The sequence below is a fragment of the Lytechinus pictus genome, chromosome 7, assembly GCF_037042905.1.
Source record: "Lytechinus pictus isolate F3 Inbred chromosome 7, Lp3.0, whole genome shotgun sequence".
NCBI classification, from domain to species: domain Eukaryota; kingdom Metazoa; phylum Echinodermata; class Echinoidea; order Temnopleuroida; family Toxopneustidae; genus Lytechinus; species Lytechinus pictus.
Window position 1 is genome coordinate 11,851,669 of NC_087251.1, and position 18,457 is coordinate 11,870,125.

The 18,457-nt window shown below is 34.3% G+C and overlaps 1 protein-coding gene across 1 annotated transcript in view; it reads right to left on the bottom strand.

The window, feature by feature from the left end:
• The window catches only part of LOC129264956 (cyclin-dependent kinase-like 1), a 29,676-nt gene that overhangs the window by 10,025 nt on the left and 1,194 nt on the right, over positions 1-18,457 (bottom strand). The window contains exons 2-8 of the mRNA XM_064101936.1: positions 12,715-12,753; positions 8,250-8,751; positions 7,661-7,782; positions 6,817-6,889; positions 6,058-6,148; positions 1,369-1,569; positions 808-890 (exon numbers count right to left, since the gene is read on the bottom strand). Of these exons, the coding sequence (XP_063958006.1) occupies positions 808-890; positions 1,369-1,569; positions 6,058-6,148; positions 6,817-6,889; positions 7,661-7,782; positions 8,250-8,417 (738 nt within the window). The 5' untranslated portion in view covers positions 8,418-8,751; positions 12,715-12,753. The remainder of the gene's footprint in view (positions 1-807; positions 891-1,368; positions 1,570-6,057; positions 6,149-6,816; positions 6,890-7,660; positions 7,783-8,249; positions 8,752-12,714; positions 12,754-18,457) is intronic.

Consider the following 18,457-nt stretch of genomic DNA (forward strand, 5'->3'; position numbering starts at 1 on the left):
AATGCAATGTATTGTTTAATACTTACATGATTGATTGTTGTTTGTTTTTCATTCTTAAAATCAATATTTTATTAAGTCTTACTTTTTTTATTCATGTATTTTTCTCTTTTCATATGTACTTGGTATTCATATTTTTCAATCTTCAATTTCTGCAGAAAAAACATGGACATATAAATGTAGATCAGAGGTTGAATAATGTTAAGTCCAGGTTTGTTAGCCATAATAATAATAATAATAATAATAGCCAATTTTTCATAAAGCGCTTTTCCCAGAATGGCTCAAAGTGCATTACAGCATATTATTACCCTGGTCATTGGATTCATTTCAATCCCGCACGAAAAGTGCACAATTTCCACTCCCTGGGGAGCATTCCTTGCATTCATCGCAGCCTCATTATGGCGCTGGCAAAATCAAACATACAATATCTTTCGCATCCTACCGGGTACCCATTTAGCCATGAGGAAAACAGACAATTTAATATTATCAATGAAGACAGAAATCACAGAATGAGGGGGAGGAGTGGGGGCAAAAACGGAGAAATTTTTACGATTAAAACAAAGCTCATAAACAAATTAGACTCAATTACAATGTTTAGTGTATGTTCACAAAGTGACGGTCGCTCCTTTAAAACTTTACTTTTTAAATTTGCTTTGTCACATGAAAATCATACTATGAACATGTCACAGAAGAAAGTGGAATTAGAATTTAATAACAATGAACATAATTAATAGAACAAGGAACAGAAAGCTAATAAATTTAGAATAGAGTAGTGTTGGAATCAAGATATCTGTTTTCATATTGACTTACCCTTCTCTCTGGTTCAGGAATACTCATTCCTTTGAAGAAGTGATTTGTGCTGAAAATCTTGAGATGTCTGTCAATCAAATCACCTAATCAGAAAACGAAAGGAAATTTTGAGTTTATTAATTCTCATCAAAACAATCTAAATGGTGCTGTAAATTTTTGCGCCACAGTAAAAATCAATTACCAATAGTGTACTGAGAGAATAACTCAAGTACCAATATAAATGTATTTTACCCAGCTCAAACACAGTGCACGGGTCTGCAAAACCACAGATGTTTGAATGCAACAGTGATCTCAATCATGACTTCACAAAAATAATTTCTTCCTTATCGGGTATATGTACTGAATACACTTTAAGTTTGACCTTTAATTCAAGGGTCAAACTCACTGGTCTGCAAAACATGGTGGGAAGGATTAAAAAATGGGAAAACTGAATGCTCCCAAGTTTATATTTTCCTTTGTGATTCTAGCCTAAAAATTGATTAAACACACGCTTAAGCAGCCGTAATTCATGCTCTAAACATCAACAACAAAACTGAAATCCCAAAAATGTGTTAAACTTACCTAGTGTTTGTTTGATAAGGTATAGCTGATCAACATCTGATCTGCCAGGCCAGAGGGCCTCTCCTGCTATGAGTTCTGCTGTTACACAACCGATGGCCCATACATCAACGGGTGGGCCATACACCATATCACCAACTAGTAGCTCCGGTGCTCTGTACCATCGGGTTGCTACGTAATCTGTGTACTCGTCATCAGGACCAGCTGGAAGTAATGGAAATTAATACAAATACATATGTATCAATATGTAATATTTACTGAATATGCTTTCAAGCATGCAATGAACAGTAAACTATATGTATGTGTATTTTACATACAACATGCATTTACTGAGAGAAGCTGGATTTTATGTTCATTTTGTTTTCTTTTATTCATGGACCTTGCCAACAAAATTGGAGCCCCACTTTAATATTTATGGCATAATATTAGATCACTTGAAAACAAAATCTGGTAGAATTACAAAGATATATACTGGACTGTATATCATAGAGCATTATTGTTCTTAACAAGTACAAGTACCGGGTAATAGGAAATGGCAGAAAGTTTATTTCCAGTGCACATACATGAAAGTACTAGCATCTATGATTGTGTTTACCTTGCTCTACTAAACATTGCTTTAAAAAGTTTTATAACACATGTTTATTTGAATTGCTCAATATGATAGAAAGCAGGTTATTGAATCATTTTCTTAAAAATCTATGGAAAAGAACTATGGAAAATGATGAATTAAACTTTAATCTCATTGTAAATAATAACAAGTGGAACACCTCTGGCAGTCTCGCCTGCATTGCACTATTCGATATAGCAGCAGTGCTTCCTTTGAAAAACAGCTAATGACTAATCATTCAGAGAAGAAAACACTAATATGATAATAAAATATTATGTCCATTGACCCAAAATGACCTTTGACCATGATCATGTGACCTAAGACATGTACAAAACAATCATTCATACTTGATTACCCTTATGAAAATGTTTCATGAGCAAGTACCATAAACTTCCTAAGTTATGATGTCAATTCAACACATACTCCCAACACGGCCAGAGTTCATTGACCTTTAAATGACCTTTGATCTTGGCCATGTTCCTGAAACACACACAGGGTATTCAGGGAAATATTGCTGATCTTATGTCCAAGTTTCATGAACTAAATCCATAGACTTTTTATGACAATTCCACAAATACCCCCAACATTACCAAAGTTTGTTGACCCTAAATGACCTTTGACCTTGGTCATGTGACCTGAAACTAACACATGATGTTCAAGGATACTTGATTGCTCTTATGTCCAAGTTTCATGAACTAGATCCATAATGACAATTCCTCAAATACCCCCAATATGGCCAAAGTTCGTTGACCCTAAGTGACCTTTGACCTTGGTCATGTGACCTGAAACTCGCACATGATATTCAGGGATACATGGTTGCTCTTATGTCCAAGTTTCATGAACTAGATCCATAAACTTTTAATGTTATGACAATTCCTCAAATAACCCCAACATGGCCAAAGTTTGTTAACCCTAAGTGACCTTTGACCTTAATCATGTGAAGTGAAACTCAGGCAGGATATTCAGTGACACACTATAACCCTTAAATGTCTAAGTTTTATGAACTAGGTCCATATAATTTCCAAGTTATGACAACATTTCAAAAACTTAACCTGGGTTAAGATTTCAATATTGATTCCCCCAACATGGTCTACGTTCATTGACCCTAGATGACCTTTGAACTTGGTCATGTGACCTGAAACTCAGGCAGGATGTTAAGTAATACTTGATTACCCTTCTGTCCAAGTTTCATGAACTAGGTCCATATACTTTCTAAGTTATTATGACATTTCAAAAACTTAACCTTGGTTAAGATTTCAATGGTGCCGTCGGAAAGCGGCGCCTATAGTCTCGCTCTGCTAAGCAGGCGAGACAATAAATTAGGCTAGTGAACCACTTGAAAATTTGCAAATATTTCAAGAACAATGGTGTTTAGAGCTGCATGCTCCTACATGAAACATGGGAACATAATCAAAACATCAATGAAAAGTCAAACTTTTGACTTTTGAGTGATAATCATTCAACAATTTTCTTTTTAAAATTTACGAATTATGAAAGTCGAGTTTCCTTTTCTTGACACATCCTAGAAACATAAAGAAACATCAGCCCAATATGTATTACATGCACTTGGCTCACACAAAACTTAAAATCATTGAAGAACGTTATTCTGTTGCAATCCTAGTCGACATAATGGATGCAAGGGTGAACACATCTATTTACTACATGTACAGATAGTGTTTGTCATTCTCATCAATGAAATATGTTCATTCAGATTTCAATATTCTGTTTCAGATCTTATTAATACAATTATATTTGTTTGTAGTGCTTACAATGTTGTACAGTTTGAAATAGTCTGCTGTCCCCCTTTTTGGTTTGGATTTTGTAACATGAACATACTACATCAAAATGCTATTATTATTAATGAATTGCTGTATACCTGTATATGCTGTTTTAACTTGTCTTTTATCATTAATTTTCACAGGCTTACCAGTGTTTGAAGAAATAAGTTTTCTATGGCAATTATTTCCAGTGATGGTGGGATTACTGGGATATACATGTAAATTAACCGTATCAATTATCAAAAATATGCAATTCAAAAACATTATACAGAGGTAATGAATCAAATCACAATATAATTGAAAATAATCAAAATAAACGATGTCTCATATTTCAGAACGTATTTTTTAAATCATAAAATCTACTTTGCAATGATGAGAATAAATTACAAGTTAAACATTCTCTGTTATGAATGCCTTCTTGCATTTTTATGATCAGGTACATGTACATGTATGGAACTGATAAACAGTGTAATAGGAATGCGTGTACATGTATAGCAAAGAATTTATTATCCAAAGTGCAATGCATTAACGCAATCCACCATTATCAAGCAACTTCTCTCATTACAAATATAGTAAGTCAAGAATACACAATCATATAGCTCTTTATAGATCTCATTACTCCATACCAATCCACTTAAAAATCTAATTTTATTTGAAGCTACAATTTATTGCAAATTCTATAACAAACAAGTTGGGACTGATCAATTATTCTTAATGGGTACCTATCTGCAATTCTCTCTCATGTGGAAATTAAGATCAGCACAAATGAGGCATTATCGTTTCCATGGATACATGCAAACAAAAACACACATGTTTGCTCTGCCTGAAATTGGTGATTAAATTGCACGGTCCAGGGCTACAGTCAATGCGAGTGAGAGTTATTTGTCCTCTTCCTCTCTCTCTCACTCCCCTTCTCTCTCTCTTTCTCTCTTGATGAGTTGGTGACCAGCCAAGATATTACTTTCATAATATGGACTTTTGATCATAACAAGTATAAAACTCAATTAGACTTTTCATAGTTTTTCAGGTTTTACATATTGCAGATTTATAAATTGATTTATCAAGTTTTTGTCAAATAATAATTACACGTTAATGTACAATTTATCAAACACAAGAACATATTCAGGATGGTGCATAAATTTGGACACTGGACTTATTCAGAGTTTAAAACATTTTCATTAGGATCCACATGCATAAAAATCCCTTACAATCTATCAAAAGTTGAGAAATTGTCAATTATAACATTTTTAATTTCCTTTTTAATAGTGAGCTTTATATATGGGCTAAGAATTAAAAATATATCATTGTTAGACTGTTTTTATTATTAGACTCATTAAAAAAAAAATAGTAGAAAACCCAGGAGTGCTTTTTTCATCATGGCAAAAAAAATGCACATCTCAGTCTTGGATCCATTCCATGAGGAGGTTTTGCTCTATGTGCATGCATCTCCTAAATTTATAATTTGTTGTCAGCAGGATAAATCAGCTTTTCATATTTGAACAGCTGTCTTCGGCAAGTAAAGTAGATCATATATGCCTTAGCAACCATAATATAAAGTGCTTTGTGGTTGGCATGACAACCTGATTGCATCAATCGGTGCCTACCAACGCTGGCTCAACACCACAAGAACACGTAAATTGCATCTCACTTCTTGTAAGTTCATACACATACAATAGAGAATGCAAAAAAAACAAAAAAACACGGAGGTACTGCTTATATCTCTGTCGTCAAGCATCCGTGAGATATTGATTTTTAAAGATATCTCAAGGGCAATTACTTCTGCACGACGAAAAGATAATTATGTTTTTTTTTCTCTTTCCATCTCTCTTGCTGTGAACCACACCACACATGTGTTCTAGTCCTCAATGAAATATGGCTTACTTCATTCTTATCAGATGTACATGACTGCATGCATGAAGTACTCCATTCATTATGCCATAATCCTTCTGATACACAAGTGCTGTTCTATTGTGACTACATGCATATTCACTCAAACATAACACAAAGAAAATCATTCAAATGTGAAGGATACAAGGGAAAGGTGGGAAGAAATAAAGACTGAAAAATATTTGATTACAATACTAGTGTTCTAAAATAATCCTATTACATTTATTTCCTTAATAAATATCTTACTTTTATTTCTAAGAACAGAGTCAGATTGCCTTGTCTTGTGTAATTACATTCAACAGTTATATGAAGGCTCTATCAAATTCACATTTAAAAACCATAAATTTTTTTTTTAAATACAATTAAAAAATCTTAAGCTAAATATTATAACATTTAAAAAAATCTTTTAGTCATACTTACTTAATATTCTAGCAAAACCAAAATCACATAATTTAATTCGTCCATCTTTGGTGATGAGGATATTTTCTGGTTTGACATCTCTATGAATACACTGAAATGAAAGAATAAATGTGCAATTATTTTGACAGGATATGTCTAATATGCATAAATGTAGTATAGAAATAAAACAGGAGTATGAAACTAAAAGGTCTACAATGTATTTACCCTAAACTATAAAAAGATGTACATAACATAGCAGCCTTTTCCTTGCATAGTGCTTAAAATTGCAAATTTGAAAGTAAAAAAATACTGCCAAATTCAGTAAGATTCTATTATATCCTAATAGATCAATAAAATCAACATTGCAAAGACATACAAATTGCCTTCTTTCCACATGCCATAAGTTCTTATTTTGGAATGTTTTATTGCCTGTTGTATCAAACTTTCCACCCTCTCTGCAATTTATCTTGTACTGTATGTTTACCTTGGGAGACGTGGAAATATTATTCCACACACTACCACAATACCAGTATTAATCAAAAATTAGTTTTGGTGTAATATACCTTTTAATGAATTTCAGAATATAGCATCAAGTGTAAATCCTTATTCCTCTCACAGTATTGGTATTTTTTCAATCTAACCTAAAACCAGTTAGATTTGTTTTATGCAAGATAATAAATCTTTCACAATGCACTTTGATATTTGAAATAAGAAAATGATTTTATTCAAAATAGCAAAGAAGACCATGCTACATGTACTAACTACTGAAAATCAACTTACATTGTGTTGGTGGCAAAAATTGACAGCTTCTAAAGTTTGGTAGACTATGTTCATACCCTGCCCTTCAGGGACTCTGTTGAATGAAAAATGTTCAAAAATAATAAACAATAGAAAATATAGATAGATATAGTGCACATATATCAATATCAACACCCAAATAAAAGTACATGTAGAGAGAAGCAAGGTAGACATTGAAAGACTTCCTAAGACAGGCATCATATTAGCTTTCCTTAATAATAAATTAAATACGAGAGAAAATAATTGTTTGCTCAAAGAAAAAAAAATTGCAAATTTCTTGATCACTATGGACAGTGTACTTAATTTGACACATTAAAAAATGGACAAAATCCCCCCCCCCAAAAAAAAAAAAATCAAAGATATAAAAAAATCTTTCGCAAAATTTAACCTTGTAAAAAAATTCATCCTGAGATGTGATTAAATTCCAATTAAAGAAAATGAATGGGTCAAAATAAGTTGAAGGTGGTTGTTTGTACGCTAGTTCTTTGAGCTGTTCAATAAAAATCATCAAACTTGCTGAAAAATCAATCAATGAAGACAGTGTATATGATAATATATTTTGTGAATACCACCCCCCCCCCGGCCTTCCCTGTCATTACCCAATCAATATTTGCACAATATCTACTAAGCAGATTGTTTGATTTTAGTATAGGTATTGCAGAGCTGCTTTTTGTGACTCTACAATTATACAACAAATCAATATGGAAACAAATCAAAATCAGAAAGAAAAATAAATGTTTGTTTTTCTCTTTCCTTTCATCAGCTTCATGTACATCTACATGTACAGTAATGGCTGAGTTAAAAAGAAAAATAGTGATGTCCTCACCCATTCGGATTGGCTTCTAATGTGTTGAGTACTGTATAATCACAATATTCAAATACAAGGTGAAGTTTCTTTTTCCTTCTGAAGACCTCTTTCAGATTGACAAGATTCTCATGTTTAAGTTGCTATAGAAATAGGAGAAAAATCACAGCATTAAAGCAATAAATATATAATATTTTCAACTTCGAAGATTTACACGTAGGTAAACAGCATATATTCTGGTCTGAAAAAAAATGCTTGGGAAAATCAGTATATGAAAGATTAACAAATGAAGAGTAATTTCAATTCAGTAATGTATTTTGGTACAATATTGTATGGGGTGGTCTGTACCAAAATCAATTTATTTGAAAATTCAAAACAGAATAAGATGAAAAATCTTTGATTAATAAAGAAAAAATACAAAATACAAAAATACCAACTTTAATCACAAGAATTATATTTAGAGCACATGTTAATCTGTAGGTACAAACAAGGTTCATTGTAGAATCAACTGAAGAATATTTTATTTGAACAATGTACATAGCTGAAATAAAAATTCTTTGTAGACACAAATAATATTCTTGCAAATGACTGCATACTGGCTTACACTCACCTTCAGCATACGGATCTCTCTCAACGCAATCTTTTTGATGAGGGGATCATCTTCAGACTCCACAAATCTTTTGATAGCAACTATTGTACCAGTGTCCTTGTGTCTACATTTAAATACCACTCCATATGACCCCTCACCAATCTTTCCTAGTCTCTCATACTTGTCCATGATTTCAGATGTAAAGGTATGCTTTCCAGCACCAATTAAGTTTGTTTTTAACAGTTGTCACTTGTCGGTTTTCTCCCCTTCCTTGCTTTTCTGGCATATGAAGTTGTGGAAAGATACATGTATCTAAACTAGCTATCAATGTTCTAAAAAACCTTCACAATTTTCCATCACAGATTTGGGTTGGTGCATGCTACAATGGCTCCACATGTTCAAAATTTCCAGATGAAATCATTTCCATTCTGATGAAGTGATCAAAATTAATATTTGTACATTCTCCTTTCCAAGTATTTTGAAGCAGTACAGGATGACATTTAAATGTAGATCAATCTGTTGTCTGTTAAAAATGGAATAAAAGAGAAACAGAAACAATATTTTAGACTACAATCTGGACAAATGACAGGAACTTTCATTAAATGATCTGGTGGGTGTTTCATAAAGCTGTTCGTAAGTTAAGAACGACTTTAAGAACGACTGGTGATCCGTTCTTGTGGTAAATGGTAGATTCATTGGCGATGGTTTAGAGCGTAAAAAGGATCACCAGTCATTCTTAAAGTCGCTCTTAACTTACGAACAGCTTTATGAAACGGACGCCTGGATAAATATTACTGTAGTTGATACTTCTGGACAAAAAAGTAAGATATTTCAAAAACAAACATTAAGATGGTTTTTTACTTCTTCATTTGAAATAGAACAAAGTTCTTGTCTAATAATAAAATCTCACCTTAGAATTGGAGAAACAAAATAAAAATCAGAGAGCTCTAATTGGTTCTAAATCATCTAAAAAATAATAACTCTGTAGTAACTTCTCTTAAGGTAACTGTTGAAAACAATTTTTGAATCTGTAATATGAAGAGGAAAATATTCAATCTTTTCTACAGTATACAAACAGTGTAATCTCAACTCAGTTCACGTACAATGATATCATATAATGCAGACCATTAATTTCAATATTGAAAATTGATAAATTCTGTATCTAGTTTATGCACAGAATTTGCCAAATCATATGTTTCGGTATCCAGGGTTCAACATTAGCAGTGGCCCGGGGCAACTTAAATTGAGAGCCCATTAATGCCCATTATCAAGAATCATAAACTTTTATGTTTCTATTAAAGCAAAACACTGCATGTGAGCAGTGAAAACTGAAAAACAGACAAAACTTCAACTATTGTTATTCTTAGAATACATGCAGCTTTTACAATGTATGGTAAAGTAGTGTATCGTATACATGTATTAGTATTACTGAGCACTTTTCATAAAAATTTATACAATATCATAACACTATTTTCGTACAATTTTTAAATTTCCACCATAAATACATTTAAACGCTTCCACAAAGATAGATAGAAAAAACAAGTGGAGCGCCTCTGGCAGTCTCGCCTGCATTACGCGATTTAATATAGCAGCAGTGCTAACTTTGAAAACTACTATAAAATAATCATTCACAAAAACACCATTCATATAATGACATAATACCACGTTCATTGACCATAAATGATATTTGAACGGTGACTTAAGACTTGTCAACTACACCCATGTCCACATTTCATTCACTCTATCCATAAACTTTCAAAGTTATGATGGCAATTCAACAATTACCCCAACATGGCCTAAGTTTATTGACCTTAACTGACCCCTGACCTTGGTTTTGTGACCTGAAACTCACAGGGGATGTTCAGTGATACTTGATTACTCTTATATCCCAAGTTGTATGAACTAGATCCATAAACTTTCAGAGTTAGGATGGTAATTCAAAAAATACCTCTAACACGGCCAAAGTTCATTGACCTTTAATGACCTTTGACCATGGTCATGTGACCTGAAACTTGTACAGGATGCTCAGTGATACTTGATTACTCTTATGTCCAAGTTTTATGAACTAGATCCATAAACTTTCAGAGTTAGGATGGTAATTTAACAATTATCCCCAACACGGCCAAAGTTCATTGACCTTAAATGACCATTGACCATGGTCATGTGACCTGAAACTCGCACAGGATATTCAGTGCTACTTGATTAACCTAATGTCCAAGTTTCATGAGCTAGATCATAAATTTTCAAAGTTATGATGGTAATTCAACAAATACCCCCAACTTGGCCAAAGTTCATTGACCCTAAATGACCTTTGACCTTGGTCATGTGACATGAAACTCAGGCAGGATGTTCACTAATACTTGATTAATTTTATGTCCAAGTTTCATGAAATAGATCCATAAATTTTCAAAGTTATGATAGTAATTCAACACATACCCCCAACTTGACCAAAGTTCATTGACCCTAAATGACATTTGACCTTGGTCACGTGACCTGAAACTCAAGCAGGATGTTCAGTAAAACTTGATTAACCTTATGCCCAAGTTTCATGAACTAGGTCCATATACTTTCTAAGTTATGATGTCATTTCAAAAACTTAACCTTCGGTTAAGATTTTGAAAATAATTTTCCCAACATGGTCTAAGTTCATTGACCCTAAATGACCTTTGACCTTGGTCATGTGACCTGAAACTAAGGCAGGATATTCAGTAATACTTGATTAAGCTTATGTCCAAGTTTCATGAACTAGGTCCATATACTTTCTAAGTTATGATGTAATTTCAAAAACTTAACCTTAGGTTAAGATTTGATGTTGACGCCGCCGCCGCCGCCGTCGGAAAAGCGGCACCTATAGTCTCGCTCTGCTATGCAGGCGAGACAAAAAACCACTGCGATTAAACGTCTTATTTATGATACCAGCTTCTAATCTCACTCCTCTCGCATGTGCAATATTTTGGTCCCTTGATATTTACTGTAATACCACTAAAAGTGTGTTTTCTGAAGGAAAAACTTGAAAAGTTGGAGACTGCGAATAATGCATTCTTTTGTTTTTAAATACAGTATGTAAGACTCTAGATCTGGCCTCGGGTTCATACAGGAGCTGGTCTGAAAACGAGGATCGTTTTTGTTTACTAGGGATGTGTAATTTGTCTTTGTTAGTTTGTTTACATATAATGAATAGGCCTAACAATTCCTCAGGCTCAAATTTCCATGGTGGACAATTTTTTAGAGGACACTGATGATGGTGTATTACCACCCCTTGCATACATGTCTGTAGCTTTACTTAGTCAAACATTAAAGGAGAATGAAACCCTTGAAACCAGCTGAATCCATATAAAAGAGAAAAATCAAAGAAACATATTGTTGAAAGTTTGAGGAAGATTGAATGAATAATAAGAAAGTTATGAATATTTGAAGATTGAAATCACTAATGCCATGTAGATCCTCCCATTGGCAATGCGACCAAGATCTGTGATGTCACACACGTACAACTCCCTCATTACTTTAGTACTTATTTCACTTATATTCTCATATTTTTAGAGTCTATCACAAGGTGAGGTGTTCTCTTTATGAGAGGACAAGAACAGAGGTTTCACAACATTATATCATTGATGAATCGTTTGTCATATGATTATAGAATGAGCAAAAAGAGAGCAAGGGGAGAGTTGTTCATCTGTGACATCATAGATCTTGGTCGCATTGCCAATGAAATTATATAATTTTACAATTGAACCATCAACCCTAGATTTGCCTGCTAAAGACCACACTGTCAATTTTAAACAGTGGGGAAAATATCATCACATTCACTGAATAAATCAGAAATAAAATAAATCTCACTAGTAAAATGTATCTTCCCAAAATCATCACTGACGAAATAAATCTCGTTGAAATGGGTATCAGTGTAAAAATTCTTCAGAGTTATTGTACATGCTCATTCCCATTTCAGAGAGTTACTTGCCCGAGATTCAACATAATAAGTTTTTCTGCAATATTTTGTGTCATAAAATTTCTTTTCACAAAACAAAATATGCATCAATGTATGTTGAATATATTTGTTGATTTTTAATTTTAATATTTATTTGCAACTTCCATCTCAACATTTCATAATATAATGAAATGTATTATTACCATTTTTTGGGCCGCAATTTGACAGCCCCCATCCCTCGTTCGACATAGCGCATTGTGAGTTCAAAAGTAAGTGCGTGCGAGAGCCGCTGAATTGTGCTGCTAAACTGTCTTTAAATCTACTTGCCAAAATGGGAACCAGCATGTAAAACTCTATGGAAATTTCTACAGAAAAAAATAATACAAAAATATTGTTGAAGGTTTGGATAAAATCCAACAAAGATTTCAAAAGTTATTTGAATTGATTTTTTTGATTTGTGACGTCACATGCGAACCACTTCTCCATTTATCATGTGGTTTAGTAATGAATGAAATATCATTTCCTTAAATAACTGATAATAGTTTTATTGTAGTATTGTACCTTCAGTATAACAACATACAAATTATTTCACACCAGCCCCTGAAAGAAAACAAAAATTGTAAACATAATGAAACATTTAATGAAAATTAAACTTTATATGCATTTCATAAATCTATTAGTACCGTTATGTCAGTGGATCATATTACATTATTGTAAATATATATTTTCATTTTAATACGCATATTCATTATTGTAAATATGTTCTTGTTGAGACTCTCATACATGTACTCCCGATCAGGGGTCGATAGAGTTGAATAAAATCTTATATATTACCCAACACTTTCCATAAATTTAAACATATCAAATGCAATACATGTACATCTTCTTAAAAATTCATCAAACTTCCACAAATACCTTCAAAAAGTAAAGATATAACATGTTTCCAGAGATCATTTTCCTTTTTTATGATATCAACTTCCGATTGCACCCCTCTTGAAATGTTTCGGTCACTTGTAAATGGTAGCGTACTACCGAATGTGTGTTTTCTGTCTGAAAAGTTGAAAATCTACAAAATCACAGCTATTTTGACAATATTTTTTTACATTGAGAAAATAAAGGCTTTCAAAATATGTTTCTGGCCCCTTTTCATCATCTTTCTATAAAAACTCCCTTTGGAAGGATGTTGCAAAAAAAAATTTTTGCAATTTTTTGCAATTTTATTTTGTCAATGTAATGGCCCAGGCCTAGTTTCACCACATATTACATAATAGCTACACAGCTATTGCTTTTACAATTTTAAGAAAAATCTACAATTTAGCTTATATGTATTGAATTATATTTATTTGAGCTCCTCAAGGAGAGCGATTTTGAGGAGCTCAATTGAGCTCCTCGAAAAAATAAGGAGAGCGATTTACAAAATGTATTGAGCTCCACGAAATTATAAACGTGAAGGACCGAGTTCTATGAGAGACTTCGGTCTATTGACAGAGGGGATGCCGCAGAGCCAGACGAAGTCTCAGCAGAGCATATCCCTGACAGAAATAGACTGATTTTTAAGTCTAATTTTGCCTCTGCTATTATTTCCATTAGATGTAGATCCAGGAAAGAATTCCTTATAATCAGGGGTGTGAGTGGTCACAAATAAAAAGATCTGAAAAAAGCTGAAGAGTGTTGAAAAAATCTGAAGTAGAAAGAGCTCCCATACTTTTTGTACAGAGGAAAGCCAAAAATAAGCTGAAAATCAAAACCAAAAAATCTGAAATCAGATAAAAATCTGATCTCTCACACCCCTGCTTATAATGCAACCCCCCCCCCCCCTCCAAAATAGCAAAAGATTGTAGAGACTTCTGGTTCTTTCACTTCAGATTTCTCCATTGATTTTTTTGTGTTTCTTACCCGAGTTGGGACTATAACTCACCTCGTTGTAACTGCAGTCAAGATCTCTTCTTGCAATGCATGCTAGCGAGACATGATAATAGTAATACCGGAAGAGGTTTTTTAGCGATTATGCATATAATCAATTCAGGTAAGATACACTAAAAAATCAATAGAACAAAGCATGTCAAGAAAAATCTGAAGTGAAAGAACCAGAAGTCTTGACAATCTTTTGTTATTTTGGTTTGGGGTGCATCATCATCATCATCTGGATACGAGGAGAGGTAGATCCTGGATCCTCGGTCTAGACTATCTATACTTTTAATTTATAATTACTTTTTATTGCACATGCGCATGGGTAAGACAGTTTGGTTATGAGAGGTTGAATTGCTCAATCTTGCAGTGTTTGTCCAGTCGAGTTTTGAAAACATCAATAGAATTTGAGGTAGTCTATTCCAGTCTTCCACCACTCTGTTGCTGAAAAAACACTTTCTGACCTCTAAACAGGACCTCTCCTTGAAGATTTTAAGGGAGTGACCTCTCGTAGCTGTATGGGTAGATAAGGTGAAGAACTGACTTGGGCTCAGTCTCACCATACCCTTGAGGATTTTGAACACTGTTATGGCATCACCTCTCCTTCTCCTATAGTGTAGTGGGTGTAAGTCCAGGACTCTCAGCCTCTCTTCATATGGAAGTGCTCTGATCTCGATTATCATCTTCGTCGCTCTCCTCTGTACTCTTTCAATCTTATCTCCCTCACCTTTCCATCTAGAGTGCCACAAAAAGTCAGGTCTGATCAAAGACTTGAATATGAGGGGTAATGTCTTTATGTTTTGTGAAGGTACGCCTTACAATTCTGAGCAGTTGGTAGGCTTTGCTAACAGATTTGGATACATGTTCATGGAATTTGAGGTCAACATCGATGTGAACTCCTAAGTCTTTCTCAATGGTTGATTTCTTTACTTCACTTCCTTTCGTGTGGTAGGACTTGACCGGTCTGTTCTTTCTTCCCATGTGTATAACTGCACATTTGCTTTCCTTGAATGGTAGCTGCCATTTCTCGGACCAAGAGGTTAGACTTGTCAGATCATTCTGCAGTGTTGTAGATCCTGTATCGTCTTGAACAGATCTGTACATCTTTGTATCATCCGCAAAGAGTAGTATGTCTGAAGAAACTTCCATTGGTAGGTTGTTTATGTAGACGACAAACAGAATTGGCCCCAGGATACTTCCTTGCAAAATTCCACTCTTCAATTCCATCCACGCTGAGGTGACTCCATTAATGGCAACTCTCTGTTTTCTTCCCTTGAGAAAAGCTGCAATCCAAGATAGCAGGGGTTGGCTTATCCCAAGGGCCTTTAGCTTTGTTAATAAACATTCATGTGGAACTGAATTGAATGCTTTTCTAAAATCCAATAAGACATTGATCTGTTTGCTATCATCCTGGGGCTTGTTTCTCAACACCCGGACAAGTTACCGTAGTCATATCTTTGTCCACCAACTACGGAGTTACATGTAGCTCCAATCTTACTAAACCTGTTTCACGAAAGGCCTCCAAACTAGAATCCCTTGATATCGATATAATCGGATGAAAGAGCAGACGAGATGTATGTACCCTTAGTCACAAAATAGCATAATTTCCAAAACGCAAAATTATGATAAAACTGCAATTATTGTGATGAATTGGGAAATACATATAATGGAAATGATAGCAGAGGCAAAATATGCATCGTACATACTTACATGACAAGTCCACCCCAACCATTAGTTGATTTGAATAAAAAGAGAAAAATCCAACAAGCATAACACTGAAAATTTCATCAAAATCAGATGTAAAATAAGAAAGTTATGACATTTTAAAGTTTCGCTTAATTTCACAAAACAGTTATATGCACATCCTGGTTGTTATGCAAATGAGGAGACTGATGACGTCATCCACTCACTATTTCTTTTGCATTTCATTACCTGAAATATGAAATATTCTAATTTTCTCATTGTCAAGTGAAACAAAGATTAATTCCACCCTGAACATGTAGAAATAGCATTGTTTTGTTAACCCCCTAATGGCAGCTGCACGATTGCGAGCCGTCTGTGACTATAACGGAGAAATTAAAAAAAATAATAAAAATGATAAAAAACTCCTCGAAACAGACGGCTGCCAAAGTGCCAGCTGTCTAATGGCTCAATGCTATGATGTCAAGCCCTGTTGTAGAGGATAGCATATGGAACTCTTTCCGAAATAAGATAGAGTCTAACATTTTAATATTTAGTTGTCTCTATTCTTTAACTAAATAAATCGAATGCCAAGCCATGCCTAGTCTTGAGGACTCCATGATGATGTTTAATTAATATTTTGACATTTACTTCTTCATCATTGAGTCTTGAACCGCCAGTCATATGTATAAGAGACTCACCAAAACAAAGATGAATTTCCCTAGGAAATCCATCTTTTAATTTAATATAAAAATCACGTAAATTGTGGTGATTACACCTGGTGGTTACACCTTCCTACGCCTAATGCGTAGGAAGGTTTAACAAAAATGGTAAATAAAAATGTAAAAAAATGAAGGTTCTTACCAGACTGATCTCGTGTAGATCCCTCGATCCAAATGTACACAACGCAACACTAGGCTCGACCCTTGAACAGCTTATGTATGATGTACATCCGATTAGCGATGCCGTTATGAAGAACAATTTATAGATAAAAATTATTTCAAAAATACTAATTATTTATAATCACGTATTAAATTTTAGTATTTGTAGTTGTACGTCATACTCATACATGAGCGGTTCAAGGGTCGAGCCTATTGACTGTATTTGCGTTGTGTACATTTGGATCGAGGGATCTACACGAGATCGGCCTATCGGTCTGGTAAGAAACCTTCATTTTTTTTACATATTTATTTACCATTTTTGTAAACCTTCCTACGCATTAAAATTGTGATTAGGCGTAGAGATTACTAAAAAGTAAAATCACAATTTACGTCAAATACGTGATTTTTATATTAAAACTTAAAAGATGGATTTCCTACTCCTGACCTAGTCCTAGGGAAATCCATCTCTGTTTTGGTCAGTCTCTTATACATATATGACCGGCGGTTCAAGACTCCATGATGAAGAAGTATGATGAGACTACCACATATCGACCACCTCTTTTGAAACCGACCACCTTGCGCGCGTTAAAATTATTGCGTATTACAAACGATACTCGCGGGAGAGTAGGCTCAGTGTCCATAGAAACGGTAAGAATCGATTTTACGAGAAAAAAAGAAGCAACAAAAAGTAAAAATTAAGTAGAATTAGGCCTAGGCCTAATCAAAATTGTATTGACCAGACCCAAACCCCACTGAAAAACAAAGAAATCCGATAGGAAACGGCTTTAGAACAAATATCCGTCGTCAATCGTCGAATCATGTGCCAGAGCTCGCAATGGAAGTAGTGAGACGATAATTTAGCATGTTGACATATATTAAAGAACTGATTTTGAAGAGTGAAAATATTTCGCCACCGCGACAAGAATCGGCCGTAAACTTAGCGTATCGCGGGTGGTCGGTTTCAAAAGACGGGTGCAAATGAGCAAATGTAAAATTGTCGTATTCGTTGTTCGTCGATATATACGCGGATTGAATCGGAGTCGCCGAGCGAAACATGGGAATCTGATTAGACCAAAAGCTTCAGTCTCTGTATTTTGGTTGTTCCGCTGAACTACGTTGGCTCCACTCACCATACATAGACTGAAGGGGATGGGGCCCCGTACCTACAGCCAACGTATAGTGAACTAGCGTTATATAGATCGCGATTTAAAACTGTTTTTTAAGCAAAATTGAAAGTTTCATGGTTTCCATTATCAGGGAAATATAAATAACTTAAGTAATTGCATACCTTGGGCCGGAGTTATTGAAAAAAATCCTCTGGATGATTGAGAAATCTGTCATCTAAGACATTTTCACCTGACCTGACCGTTTTTCTTGCAAGTTGCCATCTTGAATGACGTCATTATCGTTATTAACTTAATGTCTCGAATCGATATATCGCGATTATAACTAGTACTAGTACTAGTATAACTAGTATCGTTTATCTTCGGTTTCGTTCGCATATGGAGCAGATCGTATAATATCGAAAGCAATATCGATATCACATTCGTGATTGTTGACGTTCGTTTGTAAATATTTTATAGTTTGGCTGCCATTTTGACCATTTTTATCGTGTTCAACCCAATTAAACATCGGTAAAGTATATTTTTCATGCCTTTTTCATCTATATCGTTTAAAGTATTTAAACATTCGAATATCAAGGTCTAAAAGTTTGTTGTTTATACATCCTTAGATTGTAAATTCGATGTGTAAAATTACATCAAACTTTGGACTGTGAATTGACAAAAGGGAGGGAATGAGAACACATGCGAGCCCACACGTACACCCTACCGTCG